This window comes from Giraffa tippelskirchi, chromosome 3, assembly GCF_054371585.1.
Source record: "Giraffa tippelskirchi isolate mGirTip1 chromosome 3, T2T-mGirTip1v1.2.pri, whole genome shotgun sequence".
Taxonomy (NCBI): domain Eukaryota; kingdom Metazoa; phylum Chordata; class Mammalia; order Artiodactyla; family Giraffidae; genus Giraffa; species Giraffa tippelskirchi.
This window is the reverse complement of record NC_137277.1, coordinates 32,882,969-32,903,504: the sequence shown is the minus strand read 5'-3', so window position 1 is coordinate 32,903,504 and position 20,536 is coordinate 32,882,969. Positions and strand designations below refer to the sequence as shown.

At 48.1% G+C, this 20,536-nt stretch overlaps 1 protein-coding gene across 3 annotated transcripts in view; it reads left to right on the top strand.

The window, feature by feature from the left end:
• Positions 1–10,987, top strand: part of SHISA6 (shisa family member 6) — a 262,399-nt gene extending 251,412 nt beyond the window's left edge. For all 3 annotated transcript variants that reach the window (XM_081580730.1, XM_081580729.1, XM_081580728.1), the window contains 2 exons: positions 2,869–3,021; positions 4,865–10,987. In XM_081580730.1, the coding sequence (XP_081436856.1) occupies positions 2,869–3,021; positions 4,865–5,415 (704 nt within the window). In that variant the 3' untranslated portion in view covers positions 5,416–10,987. The remainder of the gene's footprint in view (positions 1–2,868; positions 3,022–4,864) is intronic.
• The last annotated feature ends 9,549 nt before the right edge of the window (positions 10,988–20,536 follow it).

Sequence of the window (20,536 nt, the reverse complement as noted above, 5' to 3'; positions counted from 1 at the left end):
AAAGCCTGGGGGACGCCCATGGTGGTGAAGCAGCAGCAGGAAGAGGATCCAGAAAAGGCAAGCGAGGATGTCTGCTTGCTCAGTATCATCCTGAAAGACTAACTCTGAGTTGATATTCCCCAGAAGAAGCCGACACAAGCACAGCTTCCTGAATACAAATGGAGGAACCAATCTTTTTTTTTTTTGCCTTTATTTAATTTACTTTTGCCTTTTCATACTGTTCATGGGGTTCTCAAGGACAGAGTGACTGCTGAAGTGGTTTGCCATTCCCTTCTCCAGTGAATCAGTTTGTCAGTCAGAACTCTCCACCATAACCCATCTGTCCTGAGTGGCCCTGCATGGCAGGGCTCATGGTTTCATTTAGTTACTCAAAGCTGAGATCCATGTGAAATTTTATTTATTTATTGCTTTTTAATTGGAGGATAATCTTTATAGTGTTGTGTTGGTTTCTGCCATACAACAACAAGCATCAGGCATAATTATATAATTATATATATATATATATGCCTTAATTATATATAGCTCCCTCTTGATATTAACACATATATACAGAATATAGAAAAACAGTATTGATGAACCTATTTTCAGGGAAGGAATGGAGATGAAGATGTAGAGAATGGACTTAAGGAGGAACCTTTCTTCCCTCTTCCTCTTCCTGTCTTCTTTTGCCACCTGATGCGGAAGACTGAGGATAGATGAGACCCAGTACCTGCACTTGAACAGCTCGCAGTTCAGTGGAAGCAGGGTTTTCTCTTCATTCCTTCCTTGGATGTTTCACTTGTATCAGGAGCTGGCAGAGCAACTCTCAAGAGAGGAGGCGGCCTATGTCTGTTTGATTAGCCAACGGGCATTAACTGAATTCTTATTTTGGGCCAAGTACTGTGAAGGCATCAGAAAAACTGGAAAGCAAAACTTCTGCTGTCAAGGAGACAGCAATCTTTGGAGATCAACAAGACCAACTAGAGTCAGATGATGAGAGACCACATAGACAGACACTAAACTAGGTGGTACTGCCCAGAAAAGCAACAGGGGCTTGAAGACCAGATACCACTCTGGGCTGAAAAGATGTCGTATTGTCACAGCAAAGAGTCTTAAGGGAGGGGAGAATTTGGATAGAGGGAGAGTAAGGAAATGATTGTGAGAGGAGAGACAGCATGAACAAAGGGGCAGAGGCAATCAATCATGGTGGAGGCAGAAAGCAAGGAAGGGCTGGCCTTGGCTCCGTGGCAGGTTTGGAGAACAGTGAGGGGTAAGAGTATCCAGAAACGTTGCATTTGGAAGTGGGTGAGCTGCATGATGCCCTCGGTAGAAGAAAGATGCCCACAAGCAGAGGAAGTTCATTCTTCTCAAGCATGGCCCAACATGAAGACACAAGAGCTAAGGGGCTGGTAGCTCCTGCCCAGCTCTGGGTAGCAATGCTCCTGGCTCCCTACCCACTCCACTCCCTTGCACCAGCCCCATCCATGCTAGGGAGACTCTTTCTGTACAGCATGTTCTGATCGCCCAGGGATGTAGAGCATCCCCCCACGCCCTCACATATGTACCGAGCTGGCGTGAATACCTGATCATTGGCTGGGCTTCCCTGGCTCCATCCCCAGAGTTGAGGGTACCATGAGGGCAGGAAAGGAGAGAGAAGCCAGGAGTTCCCTGTACTGAGATTGTCCTTGAACAAAGCCTAGAAGAGCTTCTCTTTGTCTCAAGGTTCATAGCATTCCCTTTGCTGGGGATGGGGAACCACAGTCCTCTGATACACTTGTCCAAAGTTAGAGCCTGCCCCTACTTGGGAGTCCCAAACCAGGAGGGATGATTCGAGAGCCACCCAGCCTCATTTCTGGGAATGGTACCACTGTTTCTCCAGCAATCCCTGTTGACTTCTTGCTGTACATCAAGTCATCCAAGCACCAAGGCATGCTTGTCTTCCTGCCCAGGCTCTCCATTCCTTTTTGTCCCCCATCTTCATGGCCACTCATCACCTATACCTGCATCTCCTCTCCCCCATCCCCTGACTCCTGTATTATTCCTAATCTGGCCCCCAAAGCCCAGACCAGCTCATTCACCTCATTAGTCATTCATCTCACTTCTCTTTGGTCTTTTTTCCCATGTCTTCCTTTCCTCCTTTTCTCCAGGTCTGGCATTGAACAATCTCCCTTCTCTCTCTTAGACTAGAATCTCAAGGTTCTGTCTCAAGAGATGGAGGGAGAAAAACAGAATGACGCGCTAGACATTTGGCCTACATTCTTTCCTCCAGCAGTTGAGAGATGGCTAAGGGGGATTCAGAGGAAGGAATTGGAATAAGAGGAAATAGCTTTGTAGCTCACAGTGTCTTGTCAGGAGCAGGGCTTGGAGGAGCCAAAGGTGGAAGGGGTGGTGTGAGAGGTGAAATGACCCATGGACAGCGTGGGTTGGAGTCTCAGTGGAGCTAGGTGCTGGACCCAGTCCTAGGGGTACGCAGATGAGATCAGTCACTCTACCTCCTTCTCCTTCAAACTTAGATTTTTCTGAGCCTGAGAACTAGTTTGCCTAATATTATTCACACCAAAATAAATGATTTTATGACCCACCTCCTCAGTTCCACTGGGCTTCCATTTTCATCTCACAGCCCAGTGATGTATTGGGAGAAAGAGTCTGCCATTCAAGGAAGGGTAACCTGCCATTATGGCCAGTGCAGCCAAAAGCTCCTGCCCCCCTGGCTTTCGGGCAACTGGAGCTGAACAGAGGGAAATTGAGTCACCAGCATCACCTGTGTCTTAGCACAGGGTCCCAGGTCAGCAGGATGGGGTCAAGAGTTGGAACCTGGACACTTGCCTCCTGCCTGCCCCTGCAAAGCTTTGTCCCCACTAACACCATGACCCCTCCCTTCTTTTGCAGAGAAGCCTCGGATGAACAACATCCTGACATCGGCCACCGAGCCCTATGACCTCTCCTTCTCCCGCTCCTTCCAGAATCTGGCCCACCTGCCCCCATCCTACGAGTCTGCAGTGAAGACCCACCCCAGCAAGTACTCATCCCTGAAGAGGCTAAGTAAGTGGGGTTTTCCCAGGGCTGGGGGCTGCTTCCAAGGCCTCCATGACATCTGCCAGTGTCTCGCTCTCTTGCCCTGCACCTGAGGGCATGGAGTGGGGTCCCAAGAACGAAGAGCAAGTGGAAGAAGAAAACAGACAAGCCCCTCGTTTTTGCTCTTTAGAGCATGAGCCCATCTTCTCCCTCAGTAGAGTGGAGGCCACGGGATCCTCAGACCCACATTCCCATGGGAGGCAGTGGTTCATTAGCTCACACACCACATTAACTGCAAGAGAAAGCCCGTCCCCCCAGCCTCGCCCCGCACCTGTCTTCTTCAAACCCTGGGCCTCCCTTGCTCTCTGTCTTGGAGTAAAAGTGATCAATGCCAGAGCTTTCTCTGAGACTCTTCCCAGAGACCTGGGTTTATGGAAGGGCCTATACAGCTCTCTCCCTAACTCCATCAGCGCTGTCTTGGGAACCTGAGACCCCTCACTCTGTGCACACATCCCATTTCATGAGTTGAGCCTAGGTCATCCCATGATCCCAGCTGTCATTTGAGTCTGGGGAAGCTCTTGAGACTGACATGTTTCAGACATTACAATATCAAGAAGGTATATGGTAGGAGGAGTCTTCCCTTCTAGCTTTCCAACCCTTGGATCTTTTGCCCCCACTGTCCAATGAGTCTGTTTTGATGACCACCCAGCTACAGGGCCGAGCATGCACTTGAAGGTACAGAGTGACCTACTGTGATAGCAGTTCAGCTCAGAAGACAACATTGGCCACCTCCAAAGTGGCACAGTGAGTTTCTATGGTTAAATGTGGGGAATCCCACATTCTGCAGAGATCTGGAAGGCTGTCTATAGGAAGCCTCATTCCTCAACTGTGGGGTAAGGCAGGTTTGTCCTGGGTGAGTTCAAAGGTGAGTTCAAGGGTGAGCTGATGGAGGGAAAGGCGGAGCATCTGAACGAGGTGCACATATGGGGTTGCCCTGGCCTGCTCATGCTGCAGGCACAGGCAAAGTGTGTGTAGACTTGATCCTGTGCCATGTATTGGCTTCCCAGGCATAGGCTGTTACTCCAGAAAAAGTGTTAGTATGTTCCTAAGTAACCAGCAAGCATTTTCACAAGTGCTTCCTGGATGGAGCATCCTGCTATATTCTAGCGGGAGGCTGGTTCTCAGCCCTGTTTCCTTGGACAGAGGTTCCGAACCTCATCAGAAAGCTGCTGGCTGCTACCTGGGAGTTTCAGCAAGATCCAGGGAGCTATTCTGTTTTGGGACCATGGTGTGACAGAAGCAGTCCTGGAGCAGGAGTTCAGGGTCATGGGCTTGCCATGGAGTTGGCCCTGAACTCCACGGGGACCTTGAAGGAGTCCCTTAACCCCAGAGTGGGTCCAAGAACTAGGGGCATCAGCATTGCCTGGGAGCTTGTTGGAGAAGTAGGCTGACTTGCAGACCCACCCCAGAACGAGGTCTGAATCAGACTTTGCATTTAACAAGACTCCTGAGGGCTTCCCTGGTGGCTCCATCAGTAAAGAATCTGCCTGCAATGCAGGACACGGGGCTCAATCCCTGGGCGGGAAGATCTCCTGGAGAAGGAGATGGCAATCCACTCCAGTATTCTTCCCTGGAGAATCTCATGAACAGAGGGGCCTGGTGGGCTACAGTTCATAGGGATGCAAAGAGTTGGACCCGACTGAGGGACTCAACCAAGCCAGCCCGAGGACTGACTTGCACGCGCAGTGAAGAAGCACAGCGTCGACCCCTCTGGGCTGCATCACTCCAGTGCGGTCCTGGCTGCAGCACTGCGGTGTCCCCCCTGGCTCACTCCTCTTCTTCTTGCTCTCACCCTGTCTCTCCCCTGCAGCCGACAAGGAGGCTGACGAGTACTACATGAGGCGGCGGCACCTGCCTGACCTGGCCGCCCGCGGCACCCTCCCCCTCAACGTCATCCAGATGTCCCAACAGAAGCCGCTGCCTCGCGAGCGACCCCGCCGGCCCCTCCGCGCCATGTCGCAGGACCGGGTCCTTTCCCTGGAGCGAGGTCTGCCGGACGACTTCGGCCTGCCCTACGACCGCCTCCTCTCGGACGAGCAGCTGCTCTCCACGGAGCGCCTGCACTCCCAGGACCCGCTGCTGTCCCCGGAGCGGACGGCCTTCCCCGAGCAGTCCCTGGCGCGGGCCATCTCGCACACGGATGTCTTCGTGTCCACGCCCGTGCTGGACCGCTACCGCATGACCAAGATGCACTCGCATCCCAGTGCCTCCGATAACTCGTACGCCACCCTGGGCCAGAGCCGCACGGCGGCCAAGCGCCAGGCCTTCGCCTCGCGCAGACATAACACCGTGGAGCAGCTGCACTACATCCCGGGCCACCACACCTGCTACACAGCCAGCAAGACAGAAGTGACCGTGTGACTGGCGGGGGCCCGGGATCGGCAGGGGCCTGGGCCGCAGCTTCCAGGCCTGGACGGGGCCCCTACGCTCGTCCTCCCTTGTTGGGGCCGGGGGGGAGGGGGCGGGGGGCCGCCTCTCCCAGAAAGCCATACTCCTGGGACTCGGCCGGTGGCCTGGCACAGCGCGCGTGCAGACCTGGGATCTAGAGGGGTCACCCTCACTGTTTCAGAAGAATCGAAGGGGAGGGACGAGAGGGGCGAGGCCCCGGTCTCCCTCCCCTCCCCCACTGTCACCAAGTCCCTTTCAGTCCCACGTCCCCCTCCCCCTCCTGGGGGTCTCAGCTGCAGGTCCGTCCGCCAAGAGACCCTGGCCTGACCCTGGCCGGAAGCTGCCGCCGGGATTTGACTTGGCCGATGGGCTGACGGAATAGGCTCCACGGTCTCTTTCATTCACCTAAAACCGCATCACAGAAATCTTCTTAGTGCCTAAAAACTGCCTGCTCGCTCTCTCAGAGCCAGGGAGCTGCTGTGTCCATAAGCACAATAATGATTCTCTTCTGCCCGCTGGAACTCTCTGGTCCCCACTGGGTGGCCCTTCTCTCTGCGGATTCCCCGGGGCCCCGCCCTTGCCCTGTGCCCCTCCCCCAAGCCCCAGGACCTGGAGGGGGTTCCCTTCCTTTCCGGCTGGCTGCCCCGCCCACAAGGCCCCGCCCCGCCCACAAGGCCCTGCCCCGCCCCCAGCCCTAGATTCCGTCCCTGGGTTCTCTGGGGCTTCCCTCTGGTCATTCCAGAACAGAGTAGGGATGGGATGCAGGGGCTTTTGGGGTGGCCCTCCCCAGCAACCCGATGATCTCCACCCTTCCTCCAGGCCTCCGGGTCTGTCTGAACTGTGACCTGCCATTCTGGCCTGCCTTCCCCTCCCTGGCTCTTCTCGCAAGAGGCTCTGCCCCCTGGCCAGAGAGCAGCTGTGAGGAGGCCACTGTGACACCTTGGGCCTCGAAGGCTGGCCATTCCTGTAGCCCAGGGCTCCTGCCACACGCACCAGACAGGACAGAGGCATTGGCTTCTAGGTGGACAGCCCAGACAGCCCAGCCCCAGGCAAAGGAGGACCCCAGGCCGTTGTTCTGCACCTCGACCTCTCCACTCTCTGCATCACTGACGCCCCACCCCCCGACCCCCGACCCCTGTGCTTGGCCCCGTCTCTGTTTAGAACCTGCTCTCTGCCAGTTTCCCCTCCTGCCACCACCCTGTCCCCCTCGCCCCACACCTCCCATCTTCCTGCAGCTTCAGAACTCTCTTCTGGCTACTGCTTCTTTCTCCAGTGTCTCCCTTGGATCTATCGGACAGAGACCCATTAGCAGATTGGTCTAGGGGCTAACTGGGTACCTCCAGTGCTCCCCTGAAGTGGGCATCAGTCAGATCCATGCCCTCAGCTCTATTGGGGGGTCGCCCCCGCCCCCGCAGCCCATCTCAGCCTCTTCTCTGCCTCCAAAGGGTGCGGGGGGGGGGTAGGGAGGCAGACGGGTGGTGGACAGGATGTGACACCCACCTAGAGAGCAGACAGTGAACAAAGTAGCATCTACTACCCAGAGACCAGAGCCTGGTGGGGGGCGGGGGAGAGAAGGCTCCATTCTCTGGGCCAGGATACCTCCCTGGGCTGGAGCTAGGGGAACTGGCTTCAGACTATTGGGCAAAGGTATGATACTAAAAATGTGACTGTCCCCACAGTCAGACTCCAAAAGCAATGACTTTAAATTAGCTTTTAGATTCCCCAGTTCCGCATACAACATGTATGACCCTTTAAAAAGCAGGGGTGGGGCAGGGAGAATGCCCCAGGGTCAGCCCTGGGAATTTTTAATCTAATCCACAGAGAAATCAATTGACTGATTCCTCCTACTTTTTCAAGTATTCCAAAGCTCTTATCCTCCCCTCCCTACCACAGTGCTCACCATCACATGAATCACAAGGGGGACTGAGGCTGGGGGTGATGGACACTGCCCTGAGGTCCCCAAGGGGGCTGTGTCACTGGGGCTGTGAGGCCATGAGGTCAGGGATAACTCTCTGCTTCCCTTCTTGACAAACACATAAACCATCTCAAGGGCTGGTCCCTAAGGGTTTATGAGAGTATGCTCCAGAAGATGAAGCTAAGAGGGCTGGGCTGGAAGAAATCAGACACTCCTGGAAAGGGACATGTGTCTGTCACAGCCACTCCTCTCTGCCCACTGCTCTCTAATACAGTCCTTGGCCACTCCCCTTGAAGGCTGGTGCAGAGTCCCGGAAGGACATGGGTGGATGTGAATCTATACAAACATAGACCTGAACCAGAAACCGCTTCTCATTCATGTCTGCAGCATCCTGTCTGCACCAAGTTCTCCAGCCCTCAGGGCAATGATGCTTCTCCCCAGCCCTGTGTCTGTCTGGGGTCTGTTTCGTAGGTTGATTCTGAACCATTTCTCATCCCAGTGTTCCTGCTGCCCATTTAAAACCCCTGGTTGTCGGTTGGATCAAAAAATTCCTATCTGACCCTTTACTTCTTTGAAATGATTCTTCTGCTTCACCCTTGGGTCTGCAAGGAGGGAGGGACGGAAGGAAGAAAATGAAAGAAGTCTACAGACATGCTCCAATTCAGTCCCCTCATTTCAGGATCCATACAATGATGTCTTAATTGGGACACAGAAATATTTCGTTTATCAGTCATGCCATCCATGTTTGCAGGATGAGCAAAGCTGCATTACTGGACAAGTTCTTTTAGCAGAGAGGAGAGGGTTCTGGGGCTGGAACCCAGGTGCCCAGACTTCCAGCGCCACCAGGCTGGTGGCCACTACCCCATGTGGAAGGGCTGGCCCTTCCTCCACAATGGAAGCCCGGCTCTCCCACTAAGGGTAGCCCCAAGCCTGATGTTTCCCTCTGTCTGGCTCTCTGAATCTCCATTGCTCTGCTGGGAAAACACTGGGGTCTGCATGGGGTCTCTCCTGCCCTGAAGGTTTGTGCTGGTCAGCTTGGTCTTTGATGGCAGCCGAGCTCTCACTATCTGTCATGCCCTTCCACTCTTCCTGCCTCGCTTCCTCCTGTGAACTGCTAGCTCCAGGAGCTCATAAATCACAAATGCTTTCCCAAGAATTCCTTCAATCTCCTAAATGGACTTTTACCCACAGGGCTAGTGTCTTGGGTGATGGGCTTGCCTTCTAAAAAGCTCTCACCCTTCTCTTCGTTCAGATGTCTCCTCCCCTCTTTTCACTCCCAGCCCGAAACTGACCTCATTCTTCCATGCCCGTTCAGCCCTTCCTCCTCTCATCTCCCCGGCCCTGGTCTTCTTCCCTTCACCTCTCTCCATCCCCAATCTCTTTTCCCTGGTCCTGCTGCACTACCTCCTGGTTCTAAAATATGGAGCTCTCAATGAAGACAGTCCCAGAGTGAGACATTCTTCAGGTCTCTGTTGGCCTCATTGGTTTATCCTTCACCTCCTGCCCCCATGAGATAAAGGATGGAAGCTACTCTGTCAGAGGCATCATGGGCAAAGATTGGCTTTGGTTCCTGCAGCTGACATGTCCCTGAAGCCCCTGCCCCAGCTTGCCACTAGCCCAGAGGCTCCTGCTCTGGCCAAAGATTCATATCCTTGAGAGCTCTCGGCCACTGTTCCATCTCAGTTATGCCTGTCCTGCTTGTGTGTATCATAGACCTCCCTTTGTCTCCAAAAGATGAGAGAGCCTCATGACTGTCTGAGCTTGGAGAAATATCCATTCCAGTAAGCCCAGTAATCCTACCACCAAACAGTCCACTTTCATCAGCGATACCCTGTCTGCCCCAGCCTTCTGGCCTCAGATTCCAGTCAGAGGCAACTGTGAACTTGACCTTCAGGGCCTAATGGTGACCGAGATCCTAGGAAGCACCTGCTGTATTCCCCCAACACTTTCCTCCACCCTCCTCCCCAAACCTGGGAAACTTGGCTCTGGAGTATTTTCTAGGAAGCTCGTTGTGCTTCAGTGATGTATTTTTCAGGGTTCCTATGTACTTTTTTTATATATATAAATGCAGCATTTTAGTGACAGATTTGATATGAGAGCTGTGTCTTCCTGGGTTCTGTATTTGATTTCTGAAGGCAGCATACTACAGGAGGAAAAACCACGGGGCTGAGGCTCTTGGAGATTCGGCTTCCGTGTTGGCTTTGTCTCTGTCTTGCCATGTAACCGAGGACCAGATGTGTTCTCCCTCAGCGACTCCTTTTCCCATGTGTAAAGCGAGGGGCTTTGACCAGATGAGTTCTGAAGTTCTATCCCACTCGCACATGTAGGGCTCCCGTTCCCCCTTAGTAGCCCCTCCTCTCAGCATCCCTCCCCTCCCAGCTGGGCCGCACACACCCCATTCCACGTGCCCCACGGCAACATGGTCAGGTGCCCTGGGCAGTCTCCGCACTCCTTCCCAGAGCCGGGGGTGGGTCCCGTGGTCTGAAGGTGGAAGGGCCTGCCCGTTCAGTGGGTTACCAACCATGTGTCCCGGAATCCACCCCCACCCCATATAGACACACCTGTATCACCCCAGGTGTCTGAGTCACTGGGGAATTCTGAAGTGCTCATCTTGATGTGGTCCCTAAAGCTGGAGGGAGGCGGTTCTGATTTCTGAGATGGCATGGGCTAGAGGAGACAGGTCCAGAGGTTGGCCCACAGTGGCAAGAAGTCTGTCTGAGATCAGCTCGGAGAAGCATTCCAAGCCATGGAGGAGACAGAATGCGCCACAGGGACGCTGCAGTGACGGATGTCACGTCTCCAACCAGAACCTGTGTCCTGAAGACCAAGTCCGGACACGGGGCTCCGTTCACCTGGAGGAGGGGGAGGCACCCCCTGGGCTGCTAAGAGGAGGGCACCCACCCCATCCTAGTAGCTCTCTAGCCCCTCCTCTCGTGACACTACCATCCTCCCGGTGAAAGCTTAGAAGAAGCAAGAATTGAGAGTACAAGTCAGTACCCCCAAACCCATCTTGTAAATCGGCAAACACATCCACCATCCATCAGTCAGAGAAAGGATGTCCTGCGTTTCCTTAACACCCTCCCCCGGGGGGAGAGGAAGAACCCTGCTGCACTCTGCTGCCCAATCCTGCCGTGACCTTTGAATGCCACTCCCTGGGAGGACTCAGTCATTTGCTTCGTAGTGGCAAATATTCCTCTAGTTCTATAACTCAACTAGACATTTTGTAGTAAAGAATTCTTAAAATTCTCTAATTAAAAAAAAAAAAAAGCAATTCTTACTGTAATATTTTTAGTTTGGGGACACAATTTCCTAAGGGGAGATTAATGAACATTTTTATGCATTAGCCCAATTTATGGATTCCATGTTTATTACATATGGTAGTACTGACGAAAAGTACCTTTCTATCTGTACCTTTGCCCGTTTCCTCATCCTCATAAGTAAGCTTCATGATGAGCAGTGCTCCTGTAACTGCCGCTTCTGTACAAATCTCATCATTCTACTTACCCGTCAAAGCACATTATATATGTACTGTAAACAGGTATCACTTTAGTAAGATTTAGTCTTAAGGATTTTTCCACTTTTGTCAGTAACAGATATTTATGGATTAAAAAAATAATAAAGCCGTTTCAACATAATCTGTGTCTCTTAAAATAGCCAAATAGTTTGCTTCTTCAAACACAGAGCCAAAGGTAATTAAAAAATCACAAAAGGATGTAGACGATCATTGACGGGAGAAGAAACAAGGATTGACCATGGGAATGAGGGAAATTTTAGGGTGATGGAAGCACTATAAAACCTGATTATGGTGATGCTCACAACTGTATAAATGTACTAAAAGTCATCAAATTGTATAATACAATGGGTGAATTGTATGATGTGCAAATTAGACTTTAATGATGCTTTCAAAATGGTGAACAAAATAAATGTGGGAAGGCAGGCTTAGGAGAAATGCCAATGGATAAGGTGCACCAACTCAAAACAGAATCAGAAGTTACAGCCTTGTGTGGATGTCCCTCGTGATCCAGTGGTTAACTCTGTACTTCCACTGCAGGGAGCGAAGGTTGGATCCCTGGTTGGGGAACTAAGATCCCACAACTTTGTATCCATATTCATCTACTCTAGCCTTATTATTCTTGGACATTAGGTCTTAGCTTGCTTTTAGTTGATTATAAATCTGTTTACTATTCTCATACATAATAACACATAACCACACATATTCTAAAGCCTCTTTTGCTCACCATGACAATCATTATTAGGGTGGAATCCATAGCTTTAGAGTTAGTGCTTGCAGCTGCCATGAGTGACCAAAGTAAAGGTGGTTAAACATTCATGCCATTTTAACCAGAGAATCAGGCTGTACAGTGAAAACTGATCTAGATTTGGAGTCTTGCTCAAGACCTCTTTCTCTGGACTCATTTTCTATTTTTATTTTCTTTGGCCCATATTCGCTTTTGCTGCTAAGGTCATCTGTTGTTCTGTGTTTCTGAATTTTCTCCATAACCTAGATGCTGGTGGGTTCTGCTTCAGCAAACAAAATATTGCCAAACAGGACACGACTTTTTGCCAACTTCAGCACCTCTGTATTTCCTAGAATTCACAGTCAGTCATACTTGCTTACCAACTGCCTGATTCCTTTGTAATCAAAACCCTTCTCCTGGGCTATGTTGAGCTTATATATATATTTTAAAAATCTCTTTATTGGGACTTCCCTGGAAGCCCAGCGGTTTAGACTTCGCCTTCCAATGCAGGGGGTACAGGTTCGATTCCTGGTCAGGGAGGTTAAACCCCATGTGCCTTGCAGTCAAAAACAAAACAGAAAACGGAAGCAATATTGTAACAAATTCAATAGAGTTTTTAAAAATGGTTCACTTTAAAAAAGCACAAAAATCCCTTTATTATCTCCCACCAATGGCATTCTTTACCTAGGACAAAGTGACAAATCTGTTTACTATTCTAATACATAATAACACATAACCACACATATTCTAAAGCCCATGCTGCTCAGTACGACAATCATTATTACAGTGGATTACGTCTAAGTCCTGGTGTCTCTAACTCATGATGACACACAGCAAGCACACAGACATTATAAGTTTAGCAAAGCTTCATTACTCTATGTTCATTACTGGAAGGAAACCCAAGGGAAAAAAAAATTCTGAGATGGTGAAAAAAATTTTTTAGAGATATGAAATTTAATTATAATGTTTACACATACACGGGGGTTTCTGGTGGCTCAGATGGTAAAGAATCTGCCTGTAATGCAGGAGACCTGGGTTCGATCCCTGGGTTGGGAAGATCCCCTGGAGAAGGGAATGGCTACCCACTCCAGGATTCTTGCCTGAAGAATTCCATGCACAGAGGAGCCTGGCAGGCTACAGTCCATGGGGTCGCAAAGAGTCAGATATGACTGAGCAACTAACACTATACTACTACCTCACATACACAGAAGGGTTAAGTTAGATTAGCAACATGTTCCCTCAGAGAAAATCATTGGCGACATTCCTTGCTGAATAGTTAAGAATAATGTGTAATTAATATAAAAACGGTCAAGACATTTGAGTCAGAGAGTTCTTAACATAATGGTGTTTGAAGGATTCTTCTCTTAAACTGGCTAAATATCTACTCTTTTAAAAATTTTATTTTATTATAGTTAATTTACAATGTTGTGTTAATTTCTGCTATACAGCAAATTGATTCAGTTATACATGTATGTATATACACACACATTCTTTTTCATATTCTTTTCCATTATGATTTTATCACAGTATATAGAATATATATGTAAGAGGTTAAGGAAAAAATCCAAACTTTTTAGCCAACCCAATAGTTCCCTGTACAATAAAGTAGGATCTTATTATTTATTCACCTTATATATAATAGTTTGCATTTGTTAATGCCAAACTTCCTTTCCTTGCCTTCCCCACTTCTCCTCCTGCTTGGGAACCATAGCCTGTGCTCTGTAAATAACCACTTTTAAATATCATTAATGTGAACAATTTGTTCAAATTTTCCTCTTTGATTCTCACAGATAAACCTCAGAATGGCCTCTATCACCATTGTCACTAATCCCAAACTGGTGAGATCTATAAAAATGAAATAAAAATGAGGTCTTAATACAACATCATTAATAAGCCAAGGCCAGAGAAAACTCATGTTGGAAGCACTGAGATGCCAGGGGTCTCAGCCAGGCTTTCACCTTCCACATCACTTTGAACACTGACCTTTCTCCTCTGGCTGAGTGTGAAGGAAGCACAAAACCTCTAGGAAGGAATAAGAAAGATTTCCCTTCAAGATTCTAAGAAGAAATCCAACAGCACTAATGGTTTGGGCTGCAAATGTGTCAGGAGTGGAAAAGTCATAAAGAGCAGAGGCTAGAATGAATGCTTAGAAAGTTCTAGAATGAGTGAATCAGTAACTTTTACAGCAGGGATGTGTGGCCCAATGTCATCGCTGGTCCTTGGTGTCCTCATCTGTAAAATTTATGATATTAGATGAACAAAACAAAATGAAACAAAACCATGTCTGATATAATTTATCACTGAATGAGCACAGCACGATACTCAGATTTCATCTGGGCTTCTTGGTAGCCAAGTGAACTTGTAAGTATCCCATCCTGCTTGGCCTTGCCCATCTCAGCTTTCCCATCCCATGAGACTAGGGTGCAGTCAAAGAGCACAAGACTGGGTATCAGAAGTTCTGGTTCACTGTATTAGCTCTGCCGGCATTTTGCTGTGTTACCTTGAAAGACATCTTTCTCCTCTTCAAACCTCAATGTTCTCATTTAAAACAAAAAGAGTGGTCCAGACCGCTCTAAATCTCTAAAAATCCTTCTCATCTTTTTTAGCCTGTTTCTGTGACTTTGTCAAGACTCTGCAGGGAGCAGAGTAAGCTCAGGTAGCATAAGTCTCAGCAGAAGGGTACAGTGGGAGGGCAGAGTGATGGGATGACAGAAGAGATCCCATGGCAGGAACCATCACTTATGAAATAGCATTTTCCCAGTGACAAGCAATTACCCTGCATCAATAAGGCGGCTATGGAGGAAGAGAACGTGTTAAGCTACCGGAAGAATGAGGTTCTTAGAAAGCTGCCTCTTCTGTTTAACTTAACTTCTTGTGATTTCCCAAAACCAGCAACCTGTCTATTAAAAAAAGAAAATCCCAAAGAATGCATTTCCACAGAAAGTCCTCAACAGTTCATTATTTTTCTGTGTTTGTTTGCCCATGAATACACAGCTCAGATGTGTGTTTCAGGACAAGGGCTCTCTCCAAGACGAGAAGTTGTTTTGCCTCCAGTTTCAATTTCAACCCCAAGGCCAAGTTCTGGAGATATGCATCCAGTGTAGAATACTGGGACCATTGTTCCCCAGTGTGTGTACCCTAATGATTCTTTCTTGGAGCACTGATAAGAGCTACTCCTGCTGGTTCACCATGGCAACCATGGAAAAGACCTCCCCCACTCCCCAAATGATATTAGTCCATACATCAGTCTTCATTTCAGACTTGGAGAAAAAACAAAACACTGTCACTTAACCCAGTGTGTCCACAGCAACATCAGTACCATTGGGAGCTCATGGCAATGCACATTGCTGCCAGTCCTTCTCAAGACCTACTGAATCGGAATCTCTAGGTGAACCCCCAGAGTTTGCTTTTCCACAAGATTCCTAGGTGACTCTATGCACAGTTAAGTTTGAGAAGCCCATTCTCTGCATTTTTTTTTCAGTTTTGAAATTCTATAATCCTATGATAATAAAGAGTTGGAATTCAGAGGATCAGAGCAGCCTTGATTTATGTAGCCAAACAATTTCAGGCAACCACCTTCAGCGAAGAGGTCAGAACAAAAATGAGTTTACACAAGCATTTACTATATAGCACAGGGAACTCTATTTAATATCTTGTAATAACCTATAATGGAAAAAAAATCTGAAAAATACATACATATAACTGAATCACTTGGCTGTATACCTGAAACTAATACAATAATGCAAGTTAACTATACTTCAATCTTTCTTAAAAAAATGAGTTTACAGAGGATTAACTATTTGGGAAATAAGAAACTGAAGCAGGGTGTATAAACTATCTGTGCGTGCATGGGTGCTAAGTCGCTTCAGCTGTGTCTGACTCTTTGCGACCCTATGTACCATAGCCCACCAGGCTCCTCTGACTATGGGTTGCCATGCCCTCCTCCAGGGGATCTTCCTGACCCAGGGATCAAACCTCCATCTCTTATGTCTTCTGCACTGGGAAGTGGGTTCTTTACCACTAGCGCCACCTGGGAAGCCCAAAACTATTTGTAGGAAAGTTTAATAGAAGAAAAGATAGGTTGATGAGAAGTTTTCAAAAACCTGAGAGTGTTCAAATTGGAAGAGAAAGGAGAATCGGGTGAGGACAGGGACCCAGGACCAGATCCATTCCCTCCAGTGTAGGAGGAGCAGAGGAGGAAGAGTGGCTCCTCTGGAACTTCCTAAGGAAGCAAGATGGAGGCCACTGTGAAGGAAGCGGGAGGGGCTGCGTTGGGGAGGTTTCCCTGGAGGGTCCCAGTCTTCTTGGTGATGGATGATGCAGAAACACTGAATCAGGCAAGATAGGCTGGATTCTGCTATAGCGATAAACAACTCTCAAATCTCCTTAAGACATCAAAAGGCTATTTTCTACTCCCACTCTGCTGCAGATCAGTGGGGGCTTCTTTCTGTGGTCCTGCCCTGTCCTTACTCAAGGGCTCAGCGGCAGCTGGAGCCCTTACTATCTGTCATGTTCCACCCCTCGCCCCCGCCCCCTCCGCCACCACCACCTTCCAGAGATGAAAAAGAGAGCTGTGGAAGGTCTGGCCAGGATCCTTAAAAGGCAGCCAGAAGTGACACATATCAGTCTACTCTGGTCTGCTTACACAGTCTCACCCACCCCAGAGGAGCCAGGACGCATGGTTTTATGACCTTCCAGCTAGAGGAGGAGCAGGAAGTATCCAGTGAGTAGCATCAGCAACTATCACAGATGCCATGCTGTGCTGAGAGCCAAAGACTGGGAATTTACAGAGGCAAATGGTCCTCCTCTGTGGCAAAACCCTCAAAATGTTCTCAGGGTTTAAAGCAGGTAAAACTTCCCTGCAGCAGATTTATTCTATATAAAGCCAGTGACATGTCCATTGTTGTTGTTTAGTCGCGGAGTTGTGTCCAACTCTTTGCGATCCCATGGACTGTACATTGCCAGGCTCCTCTGTCAATGGAATTTCTCAGGCAAGAATACTGGAGTCAGTTGCCATTTCATTCTCCAGGAGATCTTCCCGACCCAGGGACTGAACTCGCATCTCCCACACTGGCAGGTGGCTTTACTGAGCCACCAGGGAAGCCCAGTATATCCACAGCCATTTCAAATTGGTTAGCGGATGTTTTAATCAGGAGTCATTTGGTTACAAGAAACAAAAAGTAACTGAAATTAGTCAAGGCAAAAGATGAGAATATTATTTTAATAGTAATAATAATATTTAATTTAATAATGATTATTACACTAAATGAAAATAAATTTAATACTAATTATCATTGTTAGATATAAAAGCATCTCACAGGATCTAAGTCCTGAATGTATCAGTCAGTTCAGTCGCTCACTCGTGTCCAACTCTTTGCGACCCCATGAATTGCAGCATGCTAGGCCTTCCTGTCCATCACCAACTCCCAGAGTTTATGCAAACTCATGTCCACTGAGTCAGTGATGCCATCCAACCATCTCATCTTCTGTTGTCCCCTCCTCCTCCCGCCTTCAATCTTTCCCAGCATCAGGGTCTTTTCAAATGAGTCAGTTCTTCGGATCAGGAGGCCAAAGTATTGGAGTTTCAGCTTCAACATCAGTCCTTCCAATGAATATTCAGGACTGATTTCCTTTCGGAATGTATAAGTGGGCCTATTCAAAGCTAAGAAGTTGAAAGCCATCCAGGGACTTCCCTAGCAATCTTGTGGTTAAGACTCTGCACTTCCATCTCAGGGGGGTGTGGGTTTGATCCCTGGTGAGAGAATTAAGATCCCACAGGCCCAGATGTGCAGCCAAAATGTAATAATAATATACTAGCTTTCAGTGAACTTCTTTGAAAAAGAAAAAGAAAGTCATCCAAAACCCTGGCAACACTCTCTCCCTCATTTCCTTCTCCCTGCAAATTTCCATTCCTCTCACGTATGTTTCCTTTCACACATGGCTGAACCTGACTAGGGTGACACCGTCAGCAGTCCTGTCTGCATAATCTCCTAGGTCTAACCCCTGTAGCAAGCTGACACAGTCTCTTTGTACCTCAGTTCCAAAAATCTGGGGGAAAAAAATGTGAAAAATCTCTATAAATGACTCCCCTTGTGTATCGGTTATCCACTGCTGCATGACAAAGCTCCCCAAATTTAATAGTGTAAACAACAATTCTTTACTGTTGCAATCCCTCATGGTTCTGAGGGTTGTCTGAGCTCAACCACACAAGACTCACTAAGGGTCCCTTATGTGGTTGCTGTTGGGTGGTGGCTGGGATTGGAGGCATCTCCGTGGTTTCCTCACTCACTCGTCTGGCTGTTAGGTACTGGTCATGACCTCAACAGGACTACCTATTGGAACCCTTAGACGCATCTTCTCCATGTGGCCTGGGCTTCCTTACCACATGGCAGCTGGGTTCCCAGAGCAAGTATCTAGAGACAGGATGAAAAAGAGGGAGTGGGCACAGGGAAGATATGGAGAGAGTGAGTCAGGTAAAAGCTGTAGCATGTCATGTGCTGTAGCCTCAGAAGTTACACAGTATGCTCTCTGAGTCATGGAGTTCTGCCCAGGTTCAAGCGGAGGGGACACAGATTCCACTACCTAAAGAGAGTGTCGCAAGGTTTCATTGTAAGAAAAGAATGTTGATGGAAGAGACGGCTATGACCATCCTTGGAAAATGCAATCTGTCACCTTTTGGGTCAAGGGTCTATCCCTAGTCCCATCGCTGTGGTCAGGGAACCTTGGATCACATACTCCACCACCTCTGGAGTTATAGACAGCCTTCTGAAAAACAAGTAGAGGATGAGCCCATACTCTGAGCAGTCTCTACAGTGGGACATCCTTGAGATATTAAGAAAGCAGCCTACAAACATAGCATCTACTCTTTAATTCCAACCTCAAGACTCCAGGGAAGACAACGAACAGGATGTGATAACAGTGGATTCTGTGAAATTGCATTAAACAGGTGACAACGGAGTGATGATTTTAAACTTGTGGTTTTTCCCCCCTTTCTTTTTACCCCTACTCTTTCTCCTGCCAGTCCAAACAACAACAGTAACCCACCACCTCTCTGCTCCTAGAGAAAAGCTAGAGACCAGAGGAAGAAGGCTTGTTCAACCTTGACTCTCAAAATTGACTTTTGTCAAGCTCACAGGAGCAAAACTTGTCATGTAATTGCAAGAGCCACAGAGTGGAAAGAGAAATCGTTTCCTATGATATTGAAAGCTGACCTTTAAGTATCAATGAGCCCTGCTTGATAAGAAACCAGAATAGATTGCATATAGTATGTGAAGGGAGAGTCCATCCCCGCTGTACAGGACAGAGAGAAATACCTTCCTGCATCAAGAGAAGAGATTCAGGGAGAATCACAGAAGACAGCAAGAGAGCAAGACACGTGTATCTCTGAGGGTCCTGATCGTCACCACGGAGTGGGCTCCTAGGGATGAGGGGACATCCTCCAGACAGACTGGAGGATCTGAGGTCAGAATGGACTTCTGCTCAGCTTCCAGGAGGAAAATTCCTGATGAATATGGCAGGTATGGCAGCTTGGAAATGGTAGCAAGACAGATCCATATAGAGCAAGCCCTTCCCCCACCTTGAACACCAGGTTCCCACCTCTCAGAAGCACTCAGGTGACAATGGTTGGAATCTGAAGGATATGTCTGAAGATTAGTAATTTCAGACCCCACGACAGCACAGAACCACTGGTCTATGAGAAAGGAAGAAATATCTGAATTTCTGAGTTACAGTCATGAATTTTAAACCTGGGACACCCATATCCCAAGACCCAGCGTCTTTCAAAAGTGGTTCTCAAGCCTCTTGATGAAAGTGAAAGAGGAGAGTGAAAAAGTTGGCTTAAAGCTCAACATTCAGAAAACTAAGATCATGGCATCTGGTCCCATCACTTCATGGCAGATAGATGGGCAAACAGTGGAAACAGTGGCTGACTTTATTTTTCTGAGCTCCAAAATCACTGCAGATGGTGATTGCAGCCATGAAATTAAAAGACGCTTACTCCTTGGAAGGAAAGTTATGACCCACCTAGACAGCATATTAAAAAGCAGAGACATTACTCTGCCAACAAAAGTCCATCTAGTCAAGGCTATGGTTTTTCCAGTGGTCATGTATGGATGTGAGAGCTGGACTATAAAGAAAGTTGAGCGCCGAAGAATTGATGCTTTTGAACTGTGGTGTTGGAGAAGACTCTTGAGAGTCCCTTGGACAGCAAGGAGATCCCACCAGTCCATCCTAAAGGAGATCAGTCCTGGGTGTTCATTGGAAGGACTGATGTTGAAGCTGAAACTCCAATTTCACAGGTGGCATCAGTTTGGCCACCTGATGCAAAGAGCTGACTCATTTGAAAAGACCCTGATGCTGGGAAAGATTGAGGGCAGGAGCAGAAGGGGACAACAGAGGATGAGATGGTTAGATGGCATCACCAACTTGATGGACATGGGTTTGGGTGGACTCCGGGAGTTGGTGATGGACAAGGAGGCCTGGCGTGCTGCGGTTCATGGGGTTGCAAAGAGTCGGACACGACTGAGCGACTGAACTGAACTGAACAAGCTTTATGATGTCAGTACCTCTTTATATTCTTAAAAAGGGTTGACATATATACACTACCATGTGTAAAACAGCTAGTGGGAACTTGCTATAAAGCACAGGAATCTCAGCTCTGTGCTCTGGGTAACCTAGAGGGATGGAATGGGGTGCTAGGACGGAGGTCCAAGAGGGAGAAAAAAATATATATATATAATAGCCAATTCACTTCATTGTACAGCAGAAACTAACACAACATTTTAAAGCACTTACGTTCCAATTTTTTTAAAAGTATTGAGGACCCCAAAGAACTTTTGCTTGGGTGGGACATATCTATATACGTTTATTATACTATAAATCAAAAATGGAGATCATTTAAAAAGTTATTTATTAAGCCATTTTAAAATAAAAACAATAAATC